The sequence below is a fragment of the Euleptes europaea genome, chromosome 6 (assembly GCF_029931775.1).
Source record: "Euleptes europaea isolate rEulEur1 chromosome 6, rEulEur1.hap1, whole genome shotgun sequence".
Classification (NCBI taxonomy): domain Eukaryota; kingdom Metazoa; phylum Chordata; class Lepidosauria; order Squamata; family Sphaerodactylidae; genus Euleptes; species Euleptes europaea.
Genome location: NC_079317.1, coordinates 86,486,604 through 86,513,454, shown reverse-complemented (window position 1 = coordinate 86,513,454; position 26,851 = coordinate 86,486,604). Strand labels below are relative to the sequence as shown.

Below are 26,851 nucleotides of genomic sequence, written 5' to 3'. Positions count from 1 at the left end.
CACACCGTAATCAGTCCCTTACCTTGGCAAAAAAATAAGATGGCTGCAATAACTCGTTTCTGTTATAAGAAGGGTAACCATTTTGTTCCGGCTGCCTTACAAATTTTCCAAGCCACTGTGAACCCCCAACTTTTGTACGGAATCCCAGTTTGGATCCAGGGTTTTAATAAAGAAGTAGAGCGTCTCAGGGCAGTTTTTTTTAGATGCATCCTTGGTGTCACAAACTCTGTTTGCTATTTTTCTCTGTGCGCTGAGCTGGGACTGCACACGATAGAATCTGGTGTTTGGATCACTGCTATCAAATACTGGTTACGCTCTCATTTTTTATGCCCCCAAATAGTTTATTGGCAGCTTTACATACTGACTCAACTGTTTCTAGATGGTCTTGGCTTATCTTAAATAGGATCAGGTCACTCGGGATTGATCTTGATTCCTTGTCCAATTCCAGTGAATTATATATTTTTAGGACAATCCAAAAAAAGGATATGGGACAGTGATTCCCAAATAATAAAAGCCGGTGCTGAAGGTATTTGCTCCCCTCAATTTTTAGGCCTTTCTTATCAAATAAACTCTATGGCCCAGTATTTTTCTAACTTAACTATACCCTCTCACCGTAGAGCATTTTTGTTGGCCAGATTTAATATATTCCCTTCAGCAGTTGTTAGTGGTAGATACAAGGGAATACCACGTGAAGCAAGATGTTGTGATTGTCAATGCAAAGACCCTGACACAATACATCATATTCTCTTGTACTGTCCACTGTTCACACAGCTTCGATGCAGCTTGATTAGTTCTCTTCCACAATTTACTACTGCAATGACTACTGGAAACATAGCCCATTTATTGGATGACAAAAGCTTCGAAGTTACCACTCAGGTAGCAGAGTTCCTGCTAAAGGAGGGAGAAAGAAGAAGGGGAACCCTCATTTGTTTATTATAAAATTTACTGATGAACTGTGTATACATTCATTTTTTAGATCCATATCTAGCTGCTTTACCTTGTTTGTTACTGTAAATGCCAATAAAGGTTCTGTTTTCTGTTTTTCTGTAAATCCACCTAACTATCCTAGGGTCTAGTCCACAGTCCTCTAGTTTACCCATCAGAACATCATGGGAAATGCTGCCAAAAGCCTTACTGAAATCTAAGTAAATGACATCAACCACATTCTCTCGATCCAGTAAGCTCATCACTCGATCAAAGAAGGAAACAAGGTTGGCAGGACCTGTTGGGGACAAATCCATGCTGATTTCCCCAGATCACCAGGTTGTCTTGCAGATGCTCACAGATTGATAGTATCTTCTCTAGTATCTTCCCTGGGACAAGATGCCTGTTTCTGCTGATATTAAGCACTTGAACATGAAAAAATAGAAAAACATTTTTGGGGGTGCTTTGTAATGCCTAAGAATTTCAAATTTGCGGAACCATTCCCAGAAAATCATGTTAATGACCTGAAACAGTGATTTTTATGTATATTTTTAGCTTTGGAATTCCAGAATGCACATCCCTATAGCTAACTAAAAACCTGGCCCATGTTGGCATCATTAGGTGAAACAAGCCATACAACCCCCCTGAAATGCAGTCACATCCATCCAGAGAACCATTGCCATTAATATGACAATGTATATACAATGGCTTTTGACAAAGAATATACAATGGTTTCATATGGAGCCCAGAAAGGTAAAGCTATACTTCTCCTTTCTACCATGCATCATGACCTGGTTGTACAGACAGAAAAGGCAACCAGACATAATAATATATCACAATGAATCTTGCTTCTTATATTATCATTGGACCCTGTATTTGCAAACAAAAATATTGTTTACTTTTTGTACATTAAAATATTCCAAATTACTTTCAGACCAGAGGTTTCAATGCAAATTATCTTTAATATTGTTAGACGCAAAAACAAATAGAAATATTTATGATGCAAAGAAATGTTAGAGCAAAAAATTGTAAACAGTTCCATCTGAATGTGGTTTTAAAATTCATGTCTTCAGTATATCTCCAATATAATATGGAATACAAAAGCAGATTTTCCAACATTCTTGCTGCCCATGCTAAAGTTGTGCAATGTCTGATCATATATTTAAACATTTCCACTAATTTAACATGAAATTTCTGTTACTGAATGTTGCTGGAAATGCTGAAAACAAGAACTTAACTTGGTGCCTGGCACTATGCCACCAAATCCTTCAAAATGTTGAGGTTGCTATACTGGTTTCATTTATTATGCCTAAGCCCCTGTGATGGACAGTTGCTTAATGATGAGTTGTCCCAGTCATAGAACCTTGAGTGACGGGAGGTTCAAAAAGGGAAACAACCTGAGAATTCTACAAGTGACAGTTGAGAGAGACTGTTAAAGAAATTGACTATTGAAGCTGGCAGCTGGAGTGAAACACAATTGTTTAGGATCAAGGAGTATCCTGTGTGTGATGGGAGTGATTTGAGTGTCCTTCCCTAAGGGAAATAGCTCCTAAGTGAAGGGGTGATCCCTAAATAGTTCTAAGAGAAATAGCTCCCAAATAAAGAGGGTGATCCCTATCCAGTTCTAAGGGAAATAGCTCCTAAGTGAAGGGGGTGATCCCTAACCAGCTTTAAAGAAGAAACCTTGAGGAAATTGTGTGTTAGTAACTAAGTCCTCCAACTTAAGAACTATCATTTCAAGAAGCTTATGTTTATTCAATTAAGCAGTGACTGCCAAGAGAAATCTATCTCAGTATATTTCAAAAGTATCAACACCTGTCTGTGATGTACATCAGATAAATCCTGGTTACAAAATAGATAAGGTTTATAAATACCCTAAGTACCTCAATCCTATTGTTTTGTTTAACCTGCAACATTTATTTTCTGAAACCTCCTTGCTAACCTGACTTTTCCATTTCCTTCAAAAGAGACAAATAAAACCATTTTGAGTTTTTATTTCAATAAACCTCTCTTTTGCCATATATTTCTGACTTTTATAAAGAAAGAGTTGTTTTTGGCAGATTTCCCAACCATCTTAAGTGTAGGACCGAAAAAAACAAGAGACACTCCATAAGTCTCAGGAGTGATAGTGGTGTTTGGTGAGAGGAAAATAAATGTAAAACAAAGGTGATCCATCATAGCCCCATTTACCTGAGGACAGAAACATGAGCAATGAAGCACAGCAGTCCCCAATTTTTGCTTTTTGAATGAGAATCGTAATACAATAGCCCCAATCTGTGCTTTTCAACAGAAAATTATGAGCAACAGCTCAGATTGCACAGATATGTCAAGCTCCTAGAGAACCATCCACAGATTTGTATGGACAGGTTACTGGATGTAAATCCTTTTTGTTTCTTATAGCACTAATTTAGGATGATGTTACACTTGCTATGGGTGTGCCACCAAGCTGCTATAACATTTATAATCATCACACTTTTACACTCCCTGTAGACATTTCTCATAGCTATTATTGGGTGTAGGAAATGCTGACATAATGCTAGTGATCATCACTGTTAACAGTTCTAAATGTTATGTCTTTGGTAGGACCAATTGCTTTGGTGGTAGATCACTTTTTGGCACAGCTGCATGGCAAGTGTAATATGTGCAGCCACCCCTTAGAATTTCATCCACGTGAGCTGCAATCCACCATCATTGAAATCAATGAGAATTTGCTGCTCACCAATAAATGCAGGATTGTGTTAACGATCTATGTCGTGTTCTTCTGTGTTCCTAGGTAATTTGTTAGAATTAGTGTGTGTTGATAAATAACACTGTTATTTAAAAAAAACTGTGGTAAAAATATAACAAACATAAATGAAGTCCCAGATAAATAAGAAAAACAATGTTATAATCTGAACATTAAAACATGATGAATGTTAAAGGGGAAAAAACCTATCAAAGCAAGCCACAACAGACATTTTTAGAAATGAAAAGAATTACTGGAAAGCTGATCAGCTCTTCCACCAGGAATAGATTTTACACTGCAAATCAAAATCTCTTGAAGTTGCTTTTTTATTTTAGGAAAAAATATGTCTGTCAGCACTTCCTTACAGAGTTGTAGTGTGTTGTTTTTCCCCTCAGGGGAATATAGCAGTATATTAAAGATATATGGCATCTCCCGAATATTTGTCAACGGTCCTGGGTTCAGAGTATTGGTTAACTTCTTGCCTGGAACTCTGAGATGGAAGAAGCAGCTGGGTGAGTTAGGAGGGACACATGGGCCCCCCATTCTATGTTAACAGCCAAAGCACACTTGTATGAACCCATAGCTGGCTGGGAAATGGGAGGATGTCTCTTCACCCTCCCATAGCTGCACCAACTGGGAATCAGGAAGGGATGGAGCTCTTCGGGCCACCTTTGCCCATCTTTATGGTCTTATAATATATGGTCTTACAACAATATAATAAATTAAATAATAAATAATATTGTTAGCAATACAATCCTCTACAGCATCAATTACTTTATTTGGTACATTTCTCAGTTTGGTACATTGCTCTATTTGTCCACATTGTCTGTTTATACAAAACTCTCTTCCATATTGGTACAAAGCAGAAAGGAATCCACAAGCCTTGGCTTTACCAGCTGCTGGAAATCTGATTCTTGAAGGCCATCAGGACTCATCACAGCCAGTCGCCGTAATGCCGCCTGCAAGAAAAAAAATGTGATAATGCAGTTTGAGACTACAAAGCTTGCTTTCTGCAATGCAAGATACATATCACCAGCTGTTAAGAATTGCTTGTTCAGATTGACTCATATGCCAAGAGCCAGCAGCAGTCCACTGCACTCCCTTACATTGAACTCATTCATGGCCGTGGGTTGCCAGCTCTGGGCTGGGAAATACCTGGAGATTTTTGGGGTGGAGCCTGAGGAGGGTGGGGTTTGGGGAAAGGAGGTGACTGAGATTCTGCAGGAAGAGAACATAATATTTATCTCTGGACTGGATTAGGGGTGAGAGTAGGGTTACCAGGTCCCTCTTAGCCAGCGGCGGGAGGTTTTGGGGGCTGCGCCTAAGGAGGGCGGGGTTTGGGGATTGGAGGGACTTCAATGTCATAGAGTCCAATTGCCAAAGTGGCCATTTTCTCCAGGTGAACTGATCTCTAGCAGCTGGAGATCAGTTGTAATAGCGGGAGATCGCCAGCATTGTTGAATGCTCTATGAAACAGGCTATCGATGTGTGTTTGGCCTTGTATGTGGTATACTGAGCTGGCAACAACCTACCTGGCTCAAAAAGTGTCTGGCTGTCCTCAACTAGAGCCAGAGCCTTTTAGGCTCTGGCTCCAGCCTGGTGGAACTCCCTAATCTAATGAGACCTGGGCCCGTGGGACTTGGCTCAGTCCCGCAGGGCATGTAAGACTGAGATGTTCCACTGGACCTATGGTGGAGGACGGCAACTGTTCCATTCTAGCTGGCCTCCCTCCTCCTGTCCTCCTCGTGTCCCCCCTTCTTTCCCCTTCCTTTCCTTTCTTTTTTCTTCCTCCCTAATTAGGGTTGCCAAGTGCCAGGTGGTGGCGGGCAAACACCCGCCAATCCACCTGGCTGCCCGCTGACCAGCTGAGGGTCAGAAGGCAACGTGTGCACATACACCTGCCCACCATGCCTGCCAGCTGTGCCACATCACTTCTGGTTTACACCCGGAGTTTGAGTGGTAAAAGGCCCCTTGCGATGTGGCACTTCCGTGTGTAGACCGGAAACTGGGAGTTTGAGTGGTAAATAGCCCCTTGTGGGAGTTTGAGTGGTAAATGGCCCCTTGTGATGCGTTTACACTCCCAGTTTGAGTGGTAAAAGGCCCTTTGCGATGTGACACTTCCAGGTATAAACCAGAAGTGATGTGATGGCATCGGCGCAGCCTTGAGCACGCAATCTTTGCCTCACCTTTGCCCCAAAAACCTCCCACCAGAGGAGAGGGGGGACCAGGCAACCCTATCCCTAATTGTTCTCCCCATTAGTGATATTAGTCTTGTGGGGGCACTGTCTTGTATACTTGGTAGGATTCTCAATCTCAATCTATATATTATATAGAGTATTCATTTTAATTGTATTTTTAACTGTTGTGAGCTGCCCTGAGCCAGACCCCGGTCACGAAAGGACAAGGTAAAATCAAATCAAATCAAATAAATAAATAAATAGTGGCTGAATTAACCAAATGACTCTATGGGAGAGGGTCCCTTAATTATCTCCAAGGGTAAGGATTGTGGCAGGCATTCCCAATTCTGGTGGTTTTACCACACGAGAGGATAGTAGCAGGCACAAACATTACATCCATTACCAATTTCCCCATCTCACTTATTTAAACTTGCCAGCTCCAGACTGAGAAATAGCTGAATATTTTGGGGTGCAGCCTGAGCAGGGCAAGGTTTGGGAAGGGGAGGAACCTCAGTGGGGTATAACACCATAGAGTCCATCTTCTAAAGAGGCCTTTTTCCCCCCAAGTGAACTGATCTGTCTCATGGAGATCAGTTATAATCAGTTATAATCCAGTTATAAACCACTCCAGCTACCACCTGGACACTGACAACCCTACTTCCACAGTCAGTAAGCAAGCTCTCAGTATCTACCCATGCTATACCAAGTCTGAAGGAATCTGTAAACATTAAAGTTGTGTCCGTATTTTTCTCACTGAAGAGGAGGGGAGTAAAAGAAAGGGAGAATGATATCCATATCTGCCCTACTACACTTTAGAAGGCCTCTTTAAACCATGCTATGTGAAAGCCTGGTCACAGAAGCTAAGCAGATAGGCCCTGGTTAGTATTTGGATGGGTGACCTCCAAGGAATACCAGGGTTGTGACGCAGAGGCAGGCAACGGCAAACCACCTCTGAACGTCTCATGCCTTGAAAACCCTACATGGTCACCTAAGTCAGCAATGACTTGATGGCACAATATATATATAATTATATATATATAATTATATATAATATATATATAATTTTATTTTTAAAGTGAAAATAACCCTTGCTTCAGACCCTAAAACCCTTCAGCTGGCACAGTCATCTCTACGGGGTTCATGCCAGTGAAGCACTTTGAGGGTCAATCTTTTGCTGGACTCTTACGTCCTGTAAAGATTTATAGCATGACCTCAGGCAAACCACTTCATTCATCTGCTTAAAGCAGTAAGATTTAAAATTGACACAGAAATTATCTTTGCACAGTACTTAGCATACTGCCGGTTCCTTTTTGATTGGTGTCTATAAGCATTACTGTATTACAAATAATAAATCACATGATTTCCAAGCATTTGGGGACAAAAATGTGAGTACAAACTCCATTGTGCAAAGAAATACCATCCACTTATCTTCATTAAAAATAATGTAGCTATTACAGAAATTATTTTATCTGTCATGAGACTGCAGTCACAAAACACCGGATATTGCTTGCAGCAACGTGATAATAAATTTAAAATGAAAAACAGCTGACTGTCTTCTAAAAGAAAAGAAAATCATTGTAGATGAGCAAACCAGTACTTTCTAACTTTTAAAATCCCACTCTAGTCAAATCATGGGGGCACATTTGTCCATAACATAAGGATACTGGGAGCTGAAGAGAATCAGGTCATGAAACTTATAGACATTCAACAGCAGGATGCCACATGTGCTCATGATAAATATAACAGAAAAAGGTACAACATTGTGATGAGCGAAGCATGTGTGGAGAAGAAGAGTTGGTTTTTATATGCCGACTTTCTCTACCACTTAAGGGAGACTCAAACTGGCTTACAATCACCTTCCCTTCCCCTCCCCACAACAGACACCCTGTGAGGTAGGTGGGGCTGAGAGAGTGTGACTCACCCAAGGTCACCCAGCTGGCTTCATGTGTAGGAGTGAGCAAACCAATCCAGTTCACCAGATTAGCCTCCGCCGCTCATGGGGAGGAGTGGGGAATCAAACCCGGTTCTCCAGATCAGACTCCACCGCTCCAAATTGCCGCTCTTAACCACTACACCATGCTGGCTCTCGCTGGAGGTGTAGCCTTAGGTTTCCAATATTCACATAGGAGAAGCTAGGGAATGCCATTATAGTGGGTTCTGATCCTGCCTTCCACCTCATCAATCTCATTGTCTGCAGTGAGGGTCAGGTTGTACTCCCTGTCAGCTTGGTCCCAGATAACTTAATAGCAGTCCCTGAGAATGTGGCCAATTCCTACAGACATAGCTGCACTCCTTGGTTTATAAATCCCTAGCCTCTGCAGTGTGACTGAATGTGACCTGTCTTTTATATAATTTTCACAGAAGGATAATCTACAAGATGAGTTTAGACTGTGTCATATCAATATAGTTCTGAAGGCATATGCAGCATCTTTTCTTTTTTTGCCGTTGAGTCACATCTGATTTATGGTGACCCCGGGTTTTCAAGGCAAGAGATGTTTAGAGGTGGTTTGCCATTGCCAGCCTCCACGTCACAACCCTGGTATTCCTTGGCGGTCTCCCATTCAAATACTAGCCAGGGTCAGGGCTGAGAGTGTGTGACTGGCCCAAGGTCACCCAGCTAGCTTTCATGGAGAGAGTGGGGATTTGAACCTGGGTTTCCCAGGTCCTTGTCCAACACCCTAACCACTACACAATGCTGGCTGTAGCATCTATTAAAGTAGGCCGATTCTCTTCAGTTGTAAATTTTCTATAATTCTTTTTTAAAAAATCTTTACTACTTGAATTCTTGCAATAGGCATGGAAAACTGCTCCATGGTAAAGCTTCTAAACCAGGGGTGGGAAACCTTTTTCCTGCCAAGGGCCATTTGCTCATTTATAACATCATTCGGGGGCCAAACCAGGTGTAGATCTCCTGGCGTGGGGGGGGAGAGGTTAGGGTTGCCAGGTCTCCAGCCACCACGTGGAGGCTGGCAACCACAGGGGAGGCCATGCAGAGAAGGACTGGAGGGCATCCCCGCTTCCCCCTCCCTCCCCTCTCCCAGGCGGGAGGGCAGCCAGTGGTGGGCCCCGAGCAAACGAGGCGCCAGGGGGGCACAGCCCGCAGCCCGCAGCCGATCCTCAGGGAAGGAAGGGAGGAAGGAAGGAAAACAGAGAAATGGAGGGGGAGAAAAGGATGGAAGGAGACAGACAAAGAAAGAGACGAGGGAGAGAGGGGGAGAAAGGAGAAAGAGTGACAGAAAAAGAGGAAGAGAGAAAAGCCTTCCTCCCCCCCACACACACACACACCAGCCCCATGCAACTGGGCCCCAGGCTCCCCGCCTCCCCCAACACACACACACGGCAGCATACGCAGTCCCGCACGACCAGGCCCCAGCCTCCACGCCCTCCCACCCCGAGTCTACAAAAAGCCCTCCAAGCTCGATCGGCTCCCGCGTGCATGTTGCACTGCCGGGAGCCACCAGCCTCTCCCCCCCCTCGCCGCTTGACAGGCGGTGAGAGGGGCTTATAGTGTGCCGTGGCGTTCCTGCATGCCGCGACTATAGGGGGTAGCCTTGGGGGAAGTGTCCCTCCCCCTCCCCCTCCTCTCGCCAACCAACAGTCAATGAGAGGAGGTCCAAAGAGTGCCGCAGCCCCAGGAACACCCTTGGGGAGGGCCGCGCTGTGCTGCGCCTCCGAGGCTGGGCCCTGGAGCTCTCGAGGGCCATTGAAAATGTCCTTGAGGCCGCATACGGCCCCTGGGCCAGACGTTCCCCATTTTTGCTTTAAACAATGTTTAATATCCCAACCAGATGTGTCTTTGGTGGCACAGAGCCTGGTTCCTGCCAAAAATTTCTGCAGATGGAAAAGATTTCCATCTGCAGAGCACAGGTTTCTATACACCATCTCTTGCTGCAGCCCAAAATGTACCCTGAAATACTGGTCCTGGAGGATGGGAAACTGCCCCAGAATAGCTGGGGGGGTCAAAAGTCTGCCACTGGAGTGGGGGAGTTAGCAACCCTCCCTTTCATCCACACAAACTTTAGGTTGAATCCAAGCTAAATGGACTGCATTGGAAAGGCAGAGCCCCCCACCCCCAGACTCTCAATTAATAAAAACAAAGAGGTTGCAAAATGCTTGTGTGTGGCTGCCTCTTCAGTCTCAACCACACATTACGATTTCTTACATTTATTTTGACCTTTTGCAAATTCAATTACCAGAACTGCTTTATCAAGCATGGGAAGAGAGGCAAACTCTAACCATTTCCTCACCTGCAGTAATATCAGCAGAAAAAAAACACTCCTATGGGGGGGGGGGGAATACAGGTACCTGTAATTTTTTTCCACAGCAGGAGTAAAAAAGCAGATTGGAGGTGGCATTTCCCAGTAAGAAAAATGCAGTGAAGGAAGGAGTTAAAGTCTCCCTGATGCACTGATCTTCAACTCTTCAGCTCGCTTCCTCTCTGGCTTCTACTGTGATGAACTGAAAGGCTGCAGTGTTAGTGTGCATGTGGGGGTATTTGAACCTGCCTGCATGGAACCCTAGCCCTTTCGGTCTCTTGGGTAGCCTGCCACCAGTTGGACAATCATGCACCCTTTAAACACCACTGGTCTGATTCACTAAAAGGGGTGTATGTGTTTAATGTACGGAATAACTATTCTCCCTCCTCCCAACCTCTACTAATTCCCTCTAGCTCTGCTTGGTCGATAAACAGCCAGGTGCACAGCTCTGAACACATGAACACCTGAAGCTGCCTTATACTGAATCAGACCCTCGGTCCATCAAAGTCAGTCTTGTCTACTCAGACTGGCAGCAGCTCTCCAGGGTCTCAGACTGAGGTCTTTCACATCACCTGCTTGCCTAGTCCCTTTAACTGAAGATGCCGGGGATTGAACCTGGGACCTTCTGCATGCCAAGCAGATGCTCTACCACAGAGCCACAGCCCCTCTGCATGGATGAACAGCCAGGTGTATGGGTGAAAGTCAACTGCAGCCTGAGATCTTTACAAGAAAAAAAAGGTCTTTAATAACTAACAAACATTCTGCACAAACAAAGAGCAAAAAAAAAAAAAAGCATGGGAACATATATCAGAACACAGTACAGGTGTTACAGAGAGCTAAGAAATAAAACACAAAAGGGATACTGACTATGGCCACAAGTGGATGATACAGCATGCCTGGGGATGCTGCAGCAATTTTACCACAGGAATTCTCTTGTTTTAAACATGTTGTGGGGCCCTGATCCTGCTTGGGACTGCAGCATGCGGGGGGAAGCGGCTCCTGCCTCCCCTCAATGCCCATTATTTAAGAGGTCTCTAATTGCAGAAATCAAATACACATGAGCTTTGTTCACCATGGGGGTCTGACTTAGGAAGGGTATCCACAGGCAAAAAGAGCTGACATTCTGTTTAGATACAGGAGAAGCTGGGAAATGAAATATAACGCCTTCAGATCTGAGGCCAATAGAAAGGATAGAGATAATAATTGAATGTACTTACCAGACATGCCACTAGAACAGAATCACTGTTATTTCTTTCAGTAGGAGACCTGCAGAGCTCTATGAGGCGTGGTATACCTAGAAATGCGAATAAGCAAATAAACAAACAAATAAATAGAGAATATTTTCAAAACTAAAATTACTCACATTAATAGGGTTGCCAGGTCCCTCTTCTCTACCAGTGGGAGGGTTTTGGTGTGGCACCTGAGGAGGGCGGGGTTTGGGGAGGGACTTCAATGCCATAGACTCCAATTGCCAAAGCAGCCATTTTCTCCAGGTGAACTGATCTCTATCGGCTGGAGATCAGTTGTAATAGGAGATCGCCAGCTAGTATCTGGAGGTTGGCAACCCTACACATTAAGAACCTAACAGCCATGCTGGATCAGACCAGTTGTCCATCTAGCTTAGCACCCTGTTTCACATAGGAGCCAACCAGCTACAATGGAGGGCATAGAGTTACCAACAAACAGGGCATAGAGTTACCAACATTGAGGTGGGGCCTGGAGTTCTCCCAGAATTACAACAGATCTTTAGACTACAGAGATCAGTTCCTCTGACAGCTTCTGAGATTTATAACATCACCTTCCCAGTGACCTTCCCCATCCCGCGCAAACTCCACTGTGCAGGCACCACCCCATATCTCCAGGAATTTCCCAAGCTGGAGTCTGGAACCCTAGCTCAAAAGCCAAGGCCTTACCTTAATATTGCCTCATAGGACTGTTATTCTGAGGTTTGTTGTCCCTTAATATAGAGGTTCCTTTTAGTCACCATGACTACTAGCCATTGACAGACCTATCCTCCCAGAATCTGTCTAATTCTGTATGCCTGTGCCCAGTGTGGTGTAGTGGTTAAGAGCGGTGGTTTGGAGCGGTGGAGTCTGATCTGGAGAACCAGGTTTGATTCCCCACTCCTCCACATGAGCGGCGGAGGCTAACCGAACTCAAAAAAGGCGAGAAACGGGGGAGTCTAATTCGCCAATTTCGGGGTTCGGTGAATAAATTCGGCAGATTCGGGGTCCCCCCCGCACCTTCATGGGGCTTCCATGAAGGCGCGGGGGGGCTTTAAACAGATCTGCACCTCCCAGCTGGGAGGCGCAGATCTGTTCCACACACACACCCCCGCACGCGCCTTCAGGGAGCTTCCCTGAAGGTGCGTGGGGGGGGGCTTTAAACAGATCTGTGCCTTCCAGCTGGGAGGCGCAGATCTGATTAAAGGCCCCCCCGAGCGCCTTCAGGGAAGCCCCGTGAAGCCACGCGGGGGGCCCTTTAAACATATCTCGATCTGTTCCACCCAGCGCAGAGGAGCTTGACAACCCCCAGCCCCTCTTCCCGGGAGTCCTGGGAAGTGGGGGGTCTTTAAAACCCTCTGCTCTGCCTGCGCAGGCAGAGCAGAGGGGCTTGCCAACCCATCCCCCCTCTTCCCGGGACTCCCGGGAAGAGTGGCGGGGGGTCTTTAAACCCCTCTGCTCTGCCTGTGCAGGCAGAGCAGAGGGGCTTGCCAACCCATCCCCCTCTTCCCGGGACTCACTCCTGGGAGGGGGGGTCTTTAAACCCCTCTGCTCTGTCTGTGCAGGTAGAGCAGAGGGGCTTGCCAACCCATCCCCCCTCATCCCGGGACTCACTCCTGGGAAGGGGGATCTTTAAACCCCTCTGCTCTGCCTGCGCAGGAATAGATATGTGCCTCCCGGCTGGGAGGCACAGACCTATTTAAAGCCCCCCCCCGCAAGCCTTCAGGGGAGTCCCCTAAAGGCGCAGGGGGGGGCTTGGAATAGGTATGTGCCTGCCGGCCGGGAGGCACAGACCTATTTAAAGCCCCCCCGTGCGCCTTCAGGGGAGTCCCCTGAAGGCGTGCAGGGGGTCCAATTTCCCCCCGAACTCCGGATCTCGCCCGAATTTCGGGGATCCGAAGCGGGGGAGTTCAGACTTCGGCACGGCCCGAATCAAAATGGGCCAAATTTTGCCGAATCCGAATTATACCAAAAAAAATTTCAACAGCCCTACAAGTAGGTAACCATGCTCTACAGCACAATTGGCTTTTTGCACATGTGCATTCTCACACAGCCTGACTGAAATCTTCTTCTTTCCCATCCTTGCTGCTTAGCAGCTCCTTTCAGCAGGCAATTGTTTAAATAGACAATTATATCACTCAGAAATCAATAAAATCCTACCTGTTTCAATAAAATCCTACCCTTCCATATTCAGCTAAGGAGTCCCTGTGACACTAATGTTGGCTGATCAGTTTAATCATCTGTGTCTTTGTGCATGTGCACTTTTGGGAAGAATTAATGCATACCTTTTCAGCAGGAGTCCATGGCTGCTCAGCACAAACCGAACAGATCAAATGATCAGTTCACATCTGACCTTTGAACATGATACGTTCATCCATTGAACATGTTCACAGTGAAATTCTCATTATCTCTAATTCAAGGATGGGTAAAGGATGATTCATACAACCCTTGTAATTGTGGTCCCTATACGTGATGATTCCCTTCCCAAGACTTGTTGGTTATGTGCAACTCCTGCCAGTCCACCAAATTAAACATAAGAACATAAGAACATAAGAAAGGCCCTGCTGGATCAGACCAAGGCCCATCAAGTCCAGCAGTCTGCTCACACAGTGGCCAACCAGGTGCCTCTAGGAAGCCACAAACAAGACGACTGCAGCAGCACCATCCTGCCTGTGTTCCAACGCACCCAAAATAATAGGCATGCTCCTCTGATACTAGAGAGAATAGGTATGCATCATGACTAGTATCCATTCTAACTAATAGCCATGAATACCCCTCTCCTCCATGAATATGTCCACTCCCCTCTTAAAGCCCTCCAAGCTGGCAGCCATCACCACATCCTGGGGCAGGGAGTTCCACAATTTAACTATGCGTTGTGTGAAAAAATACTTCCTTTTATCTGTTTTGAATCTCTCACCCTCCTTCTTGAACAATGCTATTACATGGTTGGAGCATATGGGCTGTCATGCAAAAACCTTAATCCTGCAATAGTTATCTGCAACACCCACATGGTCACATTTGGGGCTTCTTTCAGCTTGTGCATCTGAAGAATTTTTCTCTCCTGGACAAATTAAATGCATACATGTCAAGGGACTATCATAAATGCCCTGATTTGGGTAGCCCAGACTAGCCTGATCTTGTCAGATCTTGGAAGCTAAGCAGGGTCGACCTGGTAAGTATTTGGAAGCTAATACCAGGGTTGTGGTAAGCTAATTTGGAAGGAATATCAGGGTTGTGACACAGAGGCTAGCAATGGCAACCCCCCCTCTGAAAGTCTCTTGCCTTGAAAACCCTCTGTGTGTGTGTGTGTGTAAAGTGCCGTCAAGTCACAGCTGACTTATGGCGACCCCTTTTGGGGGGTTTTCATGGCAAGAGGCTAACAGAGGTGGTTTGCCAGTGCCTTCCTCTGCACAGCAACCCTGGACTTCCTTGGTGGTCTCCCATCCAAATACTAACCAGGGCTGACCCTGCTTAGCTTCTGAGATCTGACGAGATCAGGCTAGCCTGGGCCATCCAGGTCAGGGCTGAAAACCCTCTAGGGGTCGTCATAAGTCAGATGTGACTTGATGGCAAAAGAAAAATGCATCAACCAGTGTGAATAGCAAGAGTGACAGAAAAAAAATTCACATTAATAAAGATCATGCACAAGCTGGTTATCTGTGCTTGGCTCAGCTGATTCCTAAGACTCATTCACCATGTACACATTCAGTACATGAAGGGAAATGAAAGACTGCATGAACTGGAAAAAAGGAGCCCAGACATTAGTAAATTAATGTAATGCAACTGATGAGGCACCTAGCAGAAAACTACATGAGTTGAATGAGATCCCACGATGAAGACAATAAAAGCTGTTGCTTCCTGAGTCTTAGGGCGAAAACGCATGGTCGCTTTAGCTTCCTTTATTCCCTGGAGGTTACCAATGATGTATTCCCAGCGATGTATTAAGAGTTTGAAAATGTTATAAAAAATACTGTTCGCACTTTCTATGTATTCCCACCGATGTATTAAGAGTTTGAAACTGTTATAAAAAATACTGTTCGCACTTTGTTTGGCACCTTTAGCTGTGAAGACGTCTTCCAACCATTTTTTAGCAGTGGCATCCAAAAACCCTTTTAAGGCGATGTTTTTTATAACATTTTCAAACTCTTAATACATTGCTGGGAATACATAATGTGGTAACCTTCCCCCCCCCTTTCGGCCAGGATTCAGCCAGGATCGAACGCAAGCATTTCGCTGAACGTGCGTTCGATCCTGGCTGAATCCTGGCTGAAACAGGGAATAAAGGAGGCTAAAGCTACCATGCGTTTTCACCCTTAGTAGGATGTGAATTTTAGCATATTACACTACATGAGTTGAATGAGATCCCACGATGAAGACATTAAAAGCTGTTGCTTCCTGAGTCTTAGTAGGAATGTGAATTTTAGCATATTATACACCATGGGTTAAGCATTAAAATTCTTACATCTGAGCTTTATGGCGGCATGCGCTACTTCAGGATCACGGCTCAGGCGGGCAAGTGTAACTGCAGCTTTCTGCTGAACTCGTTCACAAGCAGCTAGTTCTGATGAATTCCCAGACGACGGTTTCTCAAACAGCATTTCCATTAAAACCTGAACACCTACAAAGGAGTGAGAGATTATTTGTAACTATGCCAGACTATAGTTAAGCTTTTAGCACAAAAGCAGCAATAAAATAATGAGGCAAAATATATAGCACCAGCCAAATGACAACAACTGTATCACAACTTTCAAAAATAGCCTCAAAACTGGGCCATCGTATTGTGAAAAAGTAGAATTTTCATTTAATTAAATTTTGTAAATACACTTAACGCAAATGAACACCTAACAATCCCTCTAAACACACATGCACATGCAGGACAGTGGTTGCAGATTAATGTTTATGGTACTATAGCGATTCAATAATGTATGTTATTTAATTTTTTTTGTGTGGTCCTGAGCTGGAAATATTTATTTCAAATCTGGAAAGTTTTCTTCAATTTGTTAAGATATTGTTGGTAACAGATCTGAACTTAATTTCAGGCAAATGGTTCTAATTTAGGTAGAGACTAATGATTTCAGAAAGGAGCCCCATGGTGCAGAGTGGTAAGCTGCAGTACTACAGCCCAAGCTCTGCTCACAACCTGAGTTCGATCCCGACGGGAGACAGATTCAGGTAGCCGGCTCAAGGTTGACTCAGCCTTCCATCCTTCCGAGGTCGGTGAAATGAGTACCCAGCTTGCTGGGGGTAAAGGGAAGATGACTGGGGAAGGCACTGGCAAACCACCCCGTAAACACAGTCTGCCCTGTAAACGTCGGGATGTGATGTCATCCCATGGGTCAGGACCTTTACCTTTACCTTTTAATGATTTCAGAAGATAACCTCTGCGTGGAAAAGCTAACAAAAAATATCTAATCCTATTATATATAAAGTATTTTTATTTACAAAATTTGTATCCCATCTTTCTGCCTTAAAAGGGCCACCAGGGCAGCTTACCATTCGAAACTTACATGATAAAATCACATTTTAAAACCATTAAAATCAACCCCCCAACACACATTATTAAAACAATTTTAAAACTAAGGTAAAATACAAACAAAATGTAAAACAGCAATTAAAACATTGGTTACGTAGGAGGGATCCTTAAGGGAATGCCAAAGGAAACAAAAAAGGCTGCACCCACTGGCAGAAGATGGCAACAGAAGGGGACAGATGAATCTCCCTGGGGAGAGAGTTCCAGAGCTTTGGTGCCATGACTGAGAAGGCCTTAATCTCAGAAGGCAGGGCACCCGACACAGGACTTCTGGAGATGACTGCAGTGGTCAGACAAGTTCATAAGGGAGTGGGCAGTCCTTCACAATTAACAGAAAGCTGTTCTAATATATGCACTTGCTCTTTAAATGTTGCCTGTGTTTCATGCCTATAACATTTGAAATACATACCATTTCCTTCGATTATTTCTGAAGCACACGGGTCCAGGACAGACATGTTGGCTAATATCGTCACCACCTATATTAGAGAGAGGCAACACTTTGAAATTTTCCTTTTCAGAATGGTTACTGTCACAGTTTACGTGTAACCATTTGACTGAAGAAGTCCCTGTGAAGCTCCTTTGCTATGAAATAGTGACGACCACCAGTAAAACTCCCTTGCTGAAGAACTTACCATTTTGTGAATCTTTTTAGGGTTTTTGTAAAGGTTGTTTGTTTTTCCTTGTAGTGCTACAATGCCCAGCTTTTTTTATTCCTTTTCCTTTCCCTTTCCTTTCCTTCGTTCCTTTTTTATTATTATTATTATTATTTTGCATTTCTTCCTCCATCCCAGATTTCTACATGGGGGAAGTGAATAACATATATCCTTCTTTAGTCAATGTAATTGCTTTGCTTAAGTACTCTTCAGGCACTTGGTTCATATGCCTGGGATGTAAGAACCATGTTTGGTTACACTCCTTGGGTTGCCTTTCATCCTTTATTTCATTAGGTTGAGACGAGAGTCTATTTTATACCACCCAAAGATAGGGGTTGCCAGCGTTGAGTTGGCAACCCCTATTTTAGGCGATTTGGGGAGTGGAGCCTGAGAAGGGCGGGATTTGGGAAGAGGAGGGACTTCAAGGGAGTATAATGCCTTCCAAAGCGGTTGTTTTCTCCTGGTGAACTGACCTCTGTTACCTGGAAACCTGTGGTTTCACGTCTTTTGCCATTTGTGGAAGTTCTTTTAAATTTAAATCTCATATGCATTCGAATTGCCTTTATAATGAATTACTTTTAACTTTAGAACTATAATTCTATGTCAGGCATTTTTCCTGCTACACTCTACCTGCTCGGTGGAAGCTCAGCTGCCCACTCCTCATTTCCCAGACAATATGTCCAGCCATACATGCCTAGTGGGGCTTTCTTTACTCTTGTGACCTTAAAAATACCCAGGCATCAGGGAAGGAGCATCAGCTGTTGCAACTCGTGAGTGAGAAGTGAGGGGCATGGCAATTACCATGATGGCACTGCCTCATTCCACATCTAACTGCTGCCAGGTTCAAGTTTGCTAGGTTTGAATTCTAGGTAATATCAAAATTCTTTTGCTTCAAATATAGCAATAAAGCAGTATGGCATCCTGAACAGTCATATAAGGGGAATTTGACTTAAGATTTTATAGGTTTGGGGCCCCTTATGAAGTCAGAAAGATAGACATGGACAGAAGTTTAGGCAAGAAAAATATCCTCCGTAGCCCCCTAGTCTCCACAGGGGTCGCCAACCTCGAGATACTAGCTGGAGATCTCCTGCTGTTATAGCTGCTCTCTATCCAGCCAATAGAGAACAGTTCACCTGGAGAAAATGGCCGCTTTGGCAATTGGACTCGATGGCATTGAGGTCTCTCCCCTCCCCAAACGCACCCTCCTCAGGCTCCAGCCCCAAAATCTCCAGGTATTTCCCAACCTGGAGCTGCCAACCCGAGTCTCCACACCCTGCAAGTTAGCAAGTATAAGGGTTGCAAGCTAATAATATTGGTTGGAGTTCGGTGTGTGTGCTACATAGTGTAGGGAAAATGCACAAGAGAAATAAACATTTGGATAACATAGCTACTGGCTCTATCCTGTGTATTCAAACAAACCCTTACTGATAGGTATAAGTAAGCCAAATTGCTATCTATTTGGCTCTCACCAGGCCATTATAGTAACAAAGGAAATTTGCCTTGGGTGATATGGTGCACAAAGGTCTTCTCCTTCTGCCAGCACTGCAATAGTGTCATCTCTCTGAATAAACAGATCTACTTAGAATGCAAATGATCTGCTGAAATGCTACGTAGTGACAGATAGAAAAATGAGAACTCAAGACACATCTCTGTATTTATTCAATGTTAATTATTAACAGAGTTTCAGGCACAGTGTATATATTTCTTCATTTTAAATTATATCCTGCTAATGAAAATTACTTACTCCACGCAGAGCCTACACCCCACGTGGCTTTCTAAGCAAAAGATGAAGAATTCAATTACAATTTGAATACATTCCAATTATTCCACTCCTTCAAGTTATTTTATCTAATAAGTGTTGTTGGAACTGGGGGGAAAATGTGCATCTTTCCATGTTGCAAATTATTTGAACAATGGATTTATATTAGTTCAATCAGCCCAGGTCCCCTGCCCCTAATTATCCAAAATTCCATCCAGAATTCTATATGTGAGACTATCATACATGGTGCTATTTAACCATTTATACACACCACACAAAAGATTATGGGAGCCAGTATGGTGTAGTGGTTAGAATGGTCATTTATGCATGGTCGCTTTAACCTCCTTTATTCCCCGTTTCAGCCAGGATCAAAGTAACCCGGGTTGGGGAAAACTGTATGCATTGGCTGGAATGATAAGGGACAAAACTGTGTACTAATCAAACCATGAATACAGAAAAACAGTCTCCCAAGCTCAAATCAAGTCCCACCCCTTTAAATGCTGCTCTGTAATTGGCTTAACTTGCAAGAGAAGATTTCCTTCCCCCCAAACCCAACTGCCGCATAAAAAAGCATTTTAAGAACAAAAAACAAAAAACTGAGCAATCTGAAAGAAGGGGGGGAAATCCAAGTCTAGTTTTAAAAAAGCCTTTCTTTTGCTCAGAAAGAGCTCTGAGGTAGCAGGAAGCAGGAAGCACTTGAATCCCTGCCTCTTTACACACTGCTTTGTGATTGGCTGTGAGAGAAGCCAATCTTCTGTGCTTCCCCTGTTTGGCTATCAGCATGCTGCCTTGAAAAGGGGTTTCGAAAAGGGTGGGGCGACGCTCAACCCGAGAAAGTTGTACGCTTGCTCAGTGATTCCAGAACGAGCCAGGATCCACGGTTTAATTCGGACAAGAAGAGGAATGGGAAAAGCTGGGTTCATTTCGCGTTGAAGCTAGGGCTGTTGATTCAGTAAAAACCGAACTGAAAAAATACTGAATAAATGCCATTTCGGTAAATTTCTGGTTCGGTTTTACCGAATCAGCAAAATCTGGGAGGTTGGCAAAGCCTAATTTGAAATTCCTAAAAATTCGGCTTTATCAGTAACGCCTTTCTGCGGCTCCTGTGGGGGCATTTTTGCAGGTAGGGGTCCCAAATTTTCAGGGTAGCTAGAAGGGACTCTCCTTACAAGAACCCCCACATTTTGTAAAGATTGGGTCAGGGGGTCCAGAATTATGGGGTCTGGAAGGGGTCACCCCATCCTCCTCTTTTGAAATGCATTGGCTGGGTTCAGAATCTTTAGTGTGATCTTTGCAACGTATCTTTACAAAGTTCGTGCCATGTCTCCATAGAGATACAATAGAGAGTCCCTTCAAGCTACCCTGAAAGTGTGGAACCTCTACCTGCAAAAATGCCCCCCCAGGAGCCGCGGAAAGACGCAAAATGGGTTTAATGGGTTTAAACGGCCCGAATCCCGAATTTAAAGCCAAATTCCCACCTTTACCGGTATAGGGGGATTCGGCATTTGGGTTTTCCCGGGGTGGGGGAGGCCAATTAAACCTGAACCTTAATTTTCTCAAAAAAAAAAATTTCAACAGCCCTAGTTGAAGCAGTGTTGAGCTTCCAAGGAATGAGGTAAAGTGCATACCCAAAAATTTGATCCTGGCTGAAACAGGGAATAAAGGAGGGTTAAGCGACCATGCATAAAACACCAATGTCAGACTAGGATCTGGGAGAGGCAGGTTTGAATCACCGCTCTGCCATGGAAGCTTGCTGGGGAGCCTTGGGCCAGTCATGCAATCTCAGCCTAAATTACCTTGCAAGGTTGTTGTGAGGATAAAATGGGGGGAAGGAGAACAAGGTAAACTGCTTTAGGTCCCCATTGGGGATAAAGGTGGGGTATAAATGAAGTAAGTGAATAAATAAATTCTTGGATTCCATATGATGTACAAATCTCATTTAATCACTTAAGAGTTTTTCAATCCAAATCTTCCTGCAATATAAAACTAAAAGAAACAATATAATGTCATACTAAATGAGACCAATCATCTACACAAGGCAGAAACCCGCCTTTAAACATTACTGCAATGAGTTACTAGACTTGGGCAATCCGAGACTTGCCCAATAATCAAATGTCCAGCAATCACTAACCTGCACTGAGTATCCAGTGTTCTACTCTATTAGTTCATTAGAATTGCTTATCTAGTTAGAGGTCATACAGAATTTGCACTGTGTTTAATTTGCCTAGCAACCATTCACATTTTTGTCAGTGACAGCCGTCCCAGAACATAATGAAAAAAAAGGGATAGACAAAGCAGTTTGGATAAGACAAAAGCCAACATAAATGGTAAGAAAACCAAATACATAAGTACTTCCATGTATCTTCATTATGTACTATGAAAAATGCTTGCAAAATTTGGGGTTGGTTCCTTTGAGAAGCTAATGATTAATAACTTCACAGTACAATAAGCTTTGCACACTAGGGAAACAGAACAAAATTCCAGTAATCTGGTCATCAGGAAATCCGTATTATTAGGCCTGGTGACCAAGAAAAGAAAATACATTATCTACCCTCACTCACTGCTTTACAAAGGAATAGTGTTCAGTGACTAATCTACAGGGAACAACTTTTCCTGGAGAGGGCCCAGCACATACATACATGCATACATACATATTGCTGTCAAATAACATGTGACTTATGGTGACCCCATGGGTTTTTCAAACCAAGGGACATTCAGAGGTGGTTTGCCATTGCCTGCCTCTGCATCATGACCCTGGTATTCCTTAGTTAGGGTTGCCAATTTCCAGGCACTAGCTGGAGATCTCCTGCTATTACAACTGATCTCCAGCCAATAGAGATCAGTTCACCTGGAGAAAATGGCTGCTTTGGCAATTGGACTCTGTGGCATTGAAGTCTTTCCCCTCCCCAAATCCCACCCTCATCGGGTTCTGCCCCCAAAACTTCCCACCGACAGTGAAGAGGGACCTAACAACCCTATCCTTAGTGGTTTCCCATCCAAATACTGACCGGGGCAACCCTGCTTAGCTTTTGAGATCTGATGAGATCAGGCTAGCCTCGGCTATCCAGGTCAGGGCCCAGCACGTATCTATAGAAAGAGCAAGAAAGTTGGAGGGAGGAATAAAAATAGAAACCTGGGGAACGAATATCTGTACAAAGAGGAAGAGAAGGGAAGAAATGATGGAGTCAGATCAAGGAAGTAAGAAGGGGAGAGGAAAGATAAGGCAAGCAGTATGAGGAATATTAAATTTACTCAGTATGAGTAAATATTTATTTACACCCAGCTCTCCCCCAGCCCAGCAGGGCTCAGGGTGGCTACTAAAATAGTCAATATAAAATAAATATCAAATTACACTTTTAAAATTTAAAACATTAAAAACATTAATACCATCTGACACACTGAGATTTAAATATAGTAGTCTCCTTGATGGTAGCGGTGCATGTATAAAATGTCCTTCTAAGGTAAACAACTTGTAAAAATATCCCAGGGGGGTGTTCCCCCCTTTTTTCTTCCTTTTCTGCTTAACTCTGCTGGTATTTGCTGGTAGGTCCCCCCTCTACTTTTAGGATTAGTTTTCTTCCTTCCCCCTTCTTGTTTCTTCTTGCCGTCCCTTTTTCTTTCTTTCTCCTCCCTTTTGCTCTCCTTTTTCCTTTCCTTTTCTTAGGTTTTTTCTTTGTATATTATTTATTTGCTCAAATAATAATGTGAATTTCTGGGATATGCTCAATTGTAAATTATATTCTATATTTGATGTATAAGGTACATTAAAAATTGAAATAAAAATAGAAACCCCTTATTTTCCATAGCATGTTGTGATTTTTATTTGTTGTTTGTGTTCTTGCTAATAATGGTGAGGTTGTACTATTATTTACTATTTTAAAAAAATATATGATTTGGAACATTAGAGACAAGATAACTAAAAAGGGATGAAAAACTTGCACATGGTGTACAGAAATGAAAAACAGAGTACATTGTTCCCCCCACCATAATACTACACTTCAGGGACAGCCAGTAAAGTTAAAAAGATGGTACATTCTGAAGATATAAAACAAAGAGCTTTTAACACAGTGCATAATTAACTTATGGAACTCATTGCCACAAGATGTGACAATACACTAGGTTAGATTTACAGAGGATAGATCCATCAGTGTCTGTTAGTGATGGTGGCTAAATGTTGGCCAGTGTACCTCTGCACTGGAGAACAAATGTAGGTGGCAGGCCATTGTCATTAAGCATCTGGATGGTCACTACAGAACAGGACAGATGACTACATACACTTTGGTGTGCTGTAAGGGAACTCTTTCAACATTCTAAACTATCTAGGTTCAGTCCACCCTGCGATGTCATCTCTTCACATTTCACTTTTCCAGCTCAAGATGTTTCAGAGCCCATATATGTTTTAAGTCTTGGGTTGTCACTCACAGCTGAGCACCTAAAATAAGCAAGTCACAATACTTTACGTATCTCTTACTCTTAATACTACATCTCCTGTATTTGGACTCAAACCTGAGTATGGGATCTTCCCAAAGGCATAAACATTTCGTGCAAGGCTTATATTTATCTATTTTTGCTTCTTCTTTTTGGAAACCATCATATTAGCCCCTGTAAACAAACCAGGAAAAAAAGTACACTGATCTACGTATTTTCTTATAAAATCAAAAAGATCATGAATTCATATATAAAATGAATTAGGGTTGCAATGTTACAACTGTATTACTAGAGTTCATAAAAATAGGTTCCACAACTCAGCCCTGTTCTTATTTTTATATCCATTACTGGCAATTGTGCCGCTTGTTTAATTTCCTAAGTATTTTGCGAAATTTAATTATGCAATCCATCATCTTCAGCTTTGTTAACAGAGACAAAACCATTACCTCACCCCTTACTATGTAGCAATGCTTTTGATGTCGTCTTCTAAATGTGAGCCCAGTCACTTCGAAAATGACTGTGTCACACATGCCAGGATGCATTAGTCAAAATATTGTGAAGAAACAAAGAAAAGTTTGGCCAGAAGACACGCTATGATGTTTACAAAGAAAGTACTGCTTCTGTATACTGCTAAAATGGCTTCTGCTTCCCCCTGAGAAAACTCAGATGGGTTAAGGGTCTCCTACTGGTCCTTTCATTATTAATTAATTAATCTTAATTAATTAATTAATTTTAATTCATGCCATCGTATTCCCTTTTACTATGTATAGGTGTGAAAGCTGGACAGTGAAGAGAGCTGACAGGAAGAAAATAGATTCCTTTGAAATGTGGTGATGGAGGAGAGTGTTACGGATTCCGTGGACTGCCAAAAAAGCAAATCAGTTGTTATAGATCAAATCAAGCCTGAACTCACCCTAGAAGCTAAAATGACTAAACAGAGGCTATCGTATTTTGGCCACGTCATGAGACGACAAGAGTCACTGGAAAAGACAGTCATGCTAGGAAAAGTTGAGGGCAGCAGGAAAAGAGGAAGACCCAACAAGAGATGGATGGACTCAATAAAGGAAGCCACAGCCTTCAATTTGCAAGATCTGAGCAAGGCTGTCAAAGATAGGACATTTTGGAGGACTTTCATTCATAGGGTCGCCAGGAAGCAACTTGACAGCACTTAACACACACACACTGGTCCTTTCACTCTCAATAGTATGGTCTGTGACAACCCACTTCTAGGTCTTTTCCGTTGCTGACCCACTTATGGAACAGCCTCCCAGAATGGGAGAGGCAGGCACATAGTTTGGGGGCCTTTTAGCAAAGCTGGAAGACATATATAAAAGAATTTATGGGGCAGCTTGATTGGACTCTGTTTTGATTACATTTTAATTGCCTGTCTTTTAGTTGTGTGTTCTAATTAATTTAAAATTATTATTATTATTTTTAATTTTATTTATTGTTGGTATCTGTCTTTGGTCTCAATTGTGTCGGCAGAAAGGCAGGGTATATAAATCTTCTAAATAAATAAATACCACCCTAAATACATATGGGCATTCATACAAAATTCTAACACATGGATTCATGAAGCTGCCTTATACTGAAGCAGACCCTTGGTCTACCAAGTTCAGTACTGTCCTTTTTTGAACTGGAAATGCCAGTTATTGAACCTGAGACCTTCTGCATTCAGGACTCTTACACTTAGCCATGGATTATCCCCTGACTTCCTACATGAATGCAGAATTATCACTACGATAGAAATCATGGTGACCAATACTCACTATGTGCCTTCTCATGAGTACAACCCAGCACTAACTACATAACCCCTTTGGGGACGCAATAATATGCTAACTCACTGAAAGAAACAGGGACAGGATACAGGAGAAAAACCAGTCTCCAAGTTCAACTAATATCACCTTAATTGACTCTACCATCAATGGTCCAGGTCTACTTTAATAAAGGTACAAAATTAGTGAATGACCTTTCATGACCCAATGCTGGAATTAAATAGTTGCACACCCAGTCAATGCCTGGGTGGGATACTATTGAGAACCTTGTTGAAACAACCCTGAACTTTTTAAAGGAAACATGGAATATAAAGCTAAATAAATACAGAAAGGCATCGTCAGTGGCTTTTCCATTGATATGGAATCTTTATTCATATCCTACCAATACTTGAACACTTTTGGAAGCATTCCTTTCGGAGGGATGGCTTTTAATAGTCCTCATAGGAATACAACGGTCCATAGGAGGTGATCCCTGCTATGGTGGTAGCATTCAGAGGACACAAGAGGATGATATGGGCAAAGAATGGAAAACTGGATAGAAGGGCTTGCTTGTTCATTCATAAAAATTAATAAGAAGCATAATAGCAAATTAAATTCAATCCAAGTCACCTGTTTGTGGATCAGGCTGCAGAACACTAGGTGTCCTACCTGGTCTACCTACCACCTGAATGCTGTCTGAAAAGAGAAACATGATTTAGGGAAATTTCTTACTGGTGCTAGCAGTGATGCCACGAGAAGAAACAAACACAAATTGTGGTTCATTTTCTATTAAGAAAATTGCTTTATTTAAATTTATCATCTTTGTACAAGCCATCACTGCTGTGTTTGAGGAAATGCTGAATAACATTTGATCTCAATTAAATTATCTCTCTTCCATTTTTGGCAAAATGACTCATTGGATAAAAACGTCATTCCTATCCACTTGCTCTTTTAATCATTTCTAACTTACAATGTATTTGGAGCCTGGCATAAATAATCCCATCCATTTTATTGAATGGAGTGATTTGGTCTTTCAAAGAGAACACTTCCCCCTTTTTTTCTTTTCTTCTTCTTTTTTTTACAAAAAAAATGCTTAGTAGCAATGAAAAACTATATTCATATCAAGCAGAGGGTAATACAGCTAGAAATGGTAATTTACCACAATTTGAATATTACTACTTGGTGTGCCTGTCACATCATATCAAATTGCAAGGAGAATTTTAACATATATTATCTGAAATCTGAGGGAAATGATACAATTCGCCTCATCATGTAGCAGAACTTTTCAGAGAAACCACCCAAATGACCAACTAAATATATCTCTGCCAGCTAAAATCTTAAAATCTTCCCTGATTTATCATTTGTTTATTATTTATTTTTTAACTGTGCCCCGTTTTTCTGGGTAGCTCAAGTTCACATTCA

The 26,851-nt window shown here is 42.9% G+C and overlaps 1 protein-coding gene across 1 annotated transcript in view; it reads right to left on the bottom strand.

The window, feature by feature from the left end:
• Positions 1-4,450: 4,450 nt before the first annotated feature.
• Positions 4,451-26,851, bottom strand: part of INSC (INSC spindle orientation adaptor protein) — a 116,865-nt gene continuing 94,464 nt past the window's right edge. Inside the window, exons 9-12 of the mRNA XM_056851051.1 lie at positions 17,245-17,311; positions 15,768-15,923; positions 11,300-11,376; positions 4,451-4,608 (exon numbers count right to left, since the gene is read on the bottom strand). Coding sequence (XP_056707029.1) covers positions 4,480-4,608; positions 11,300-11,376; positions 15,768-15,923; positions 17,245-17,311 — 429 coding nt within the window. The 3' untranslated portion in view covers positions 4,451-4,479. The remainder of the gene's footprint in view (positions 4,609-11,299; positions 11,377-15,767; positions 15,924-17,244; positions 17,312-26,851) is intronic.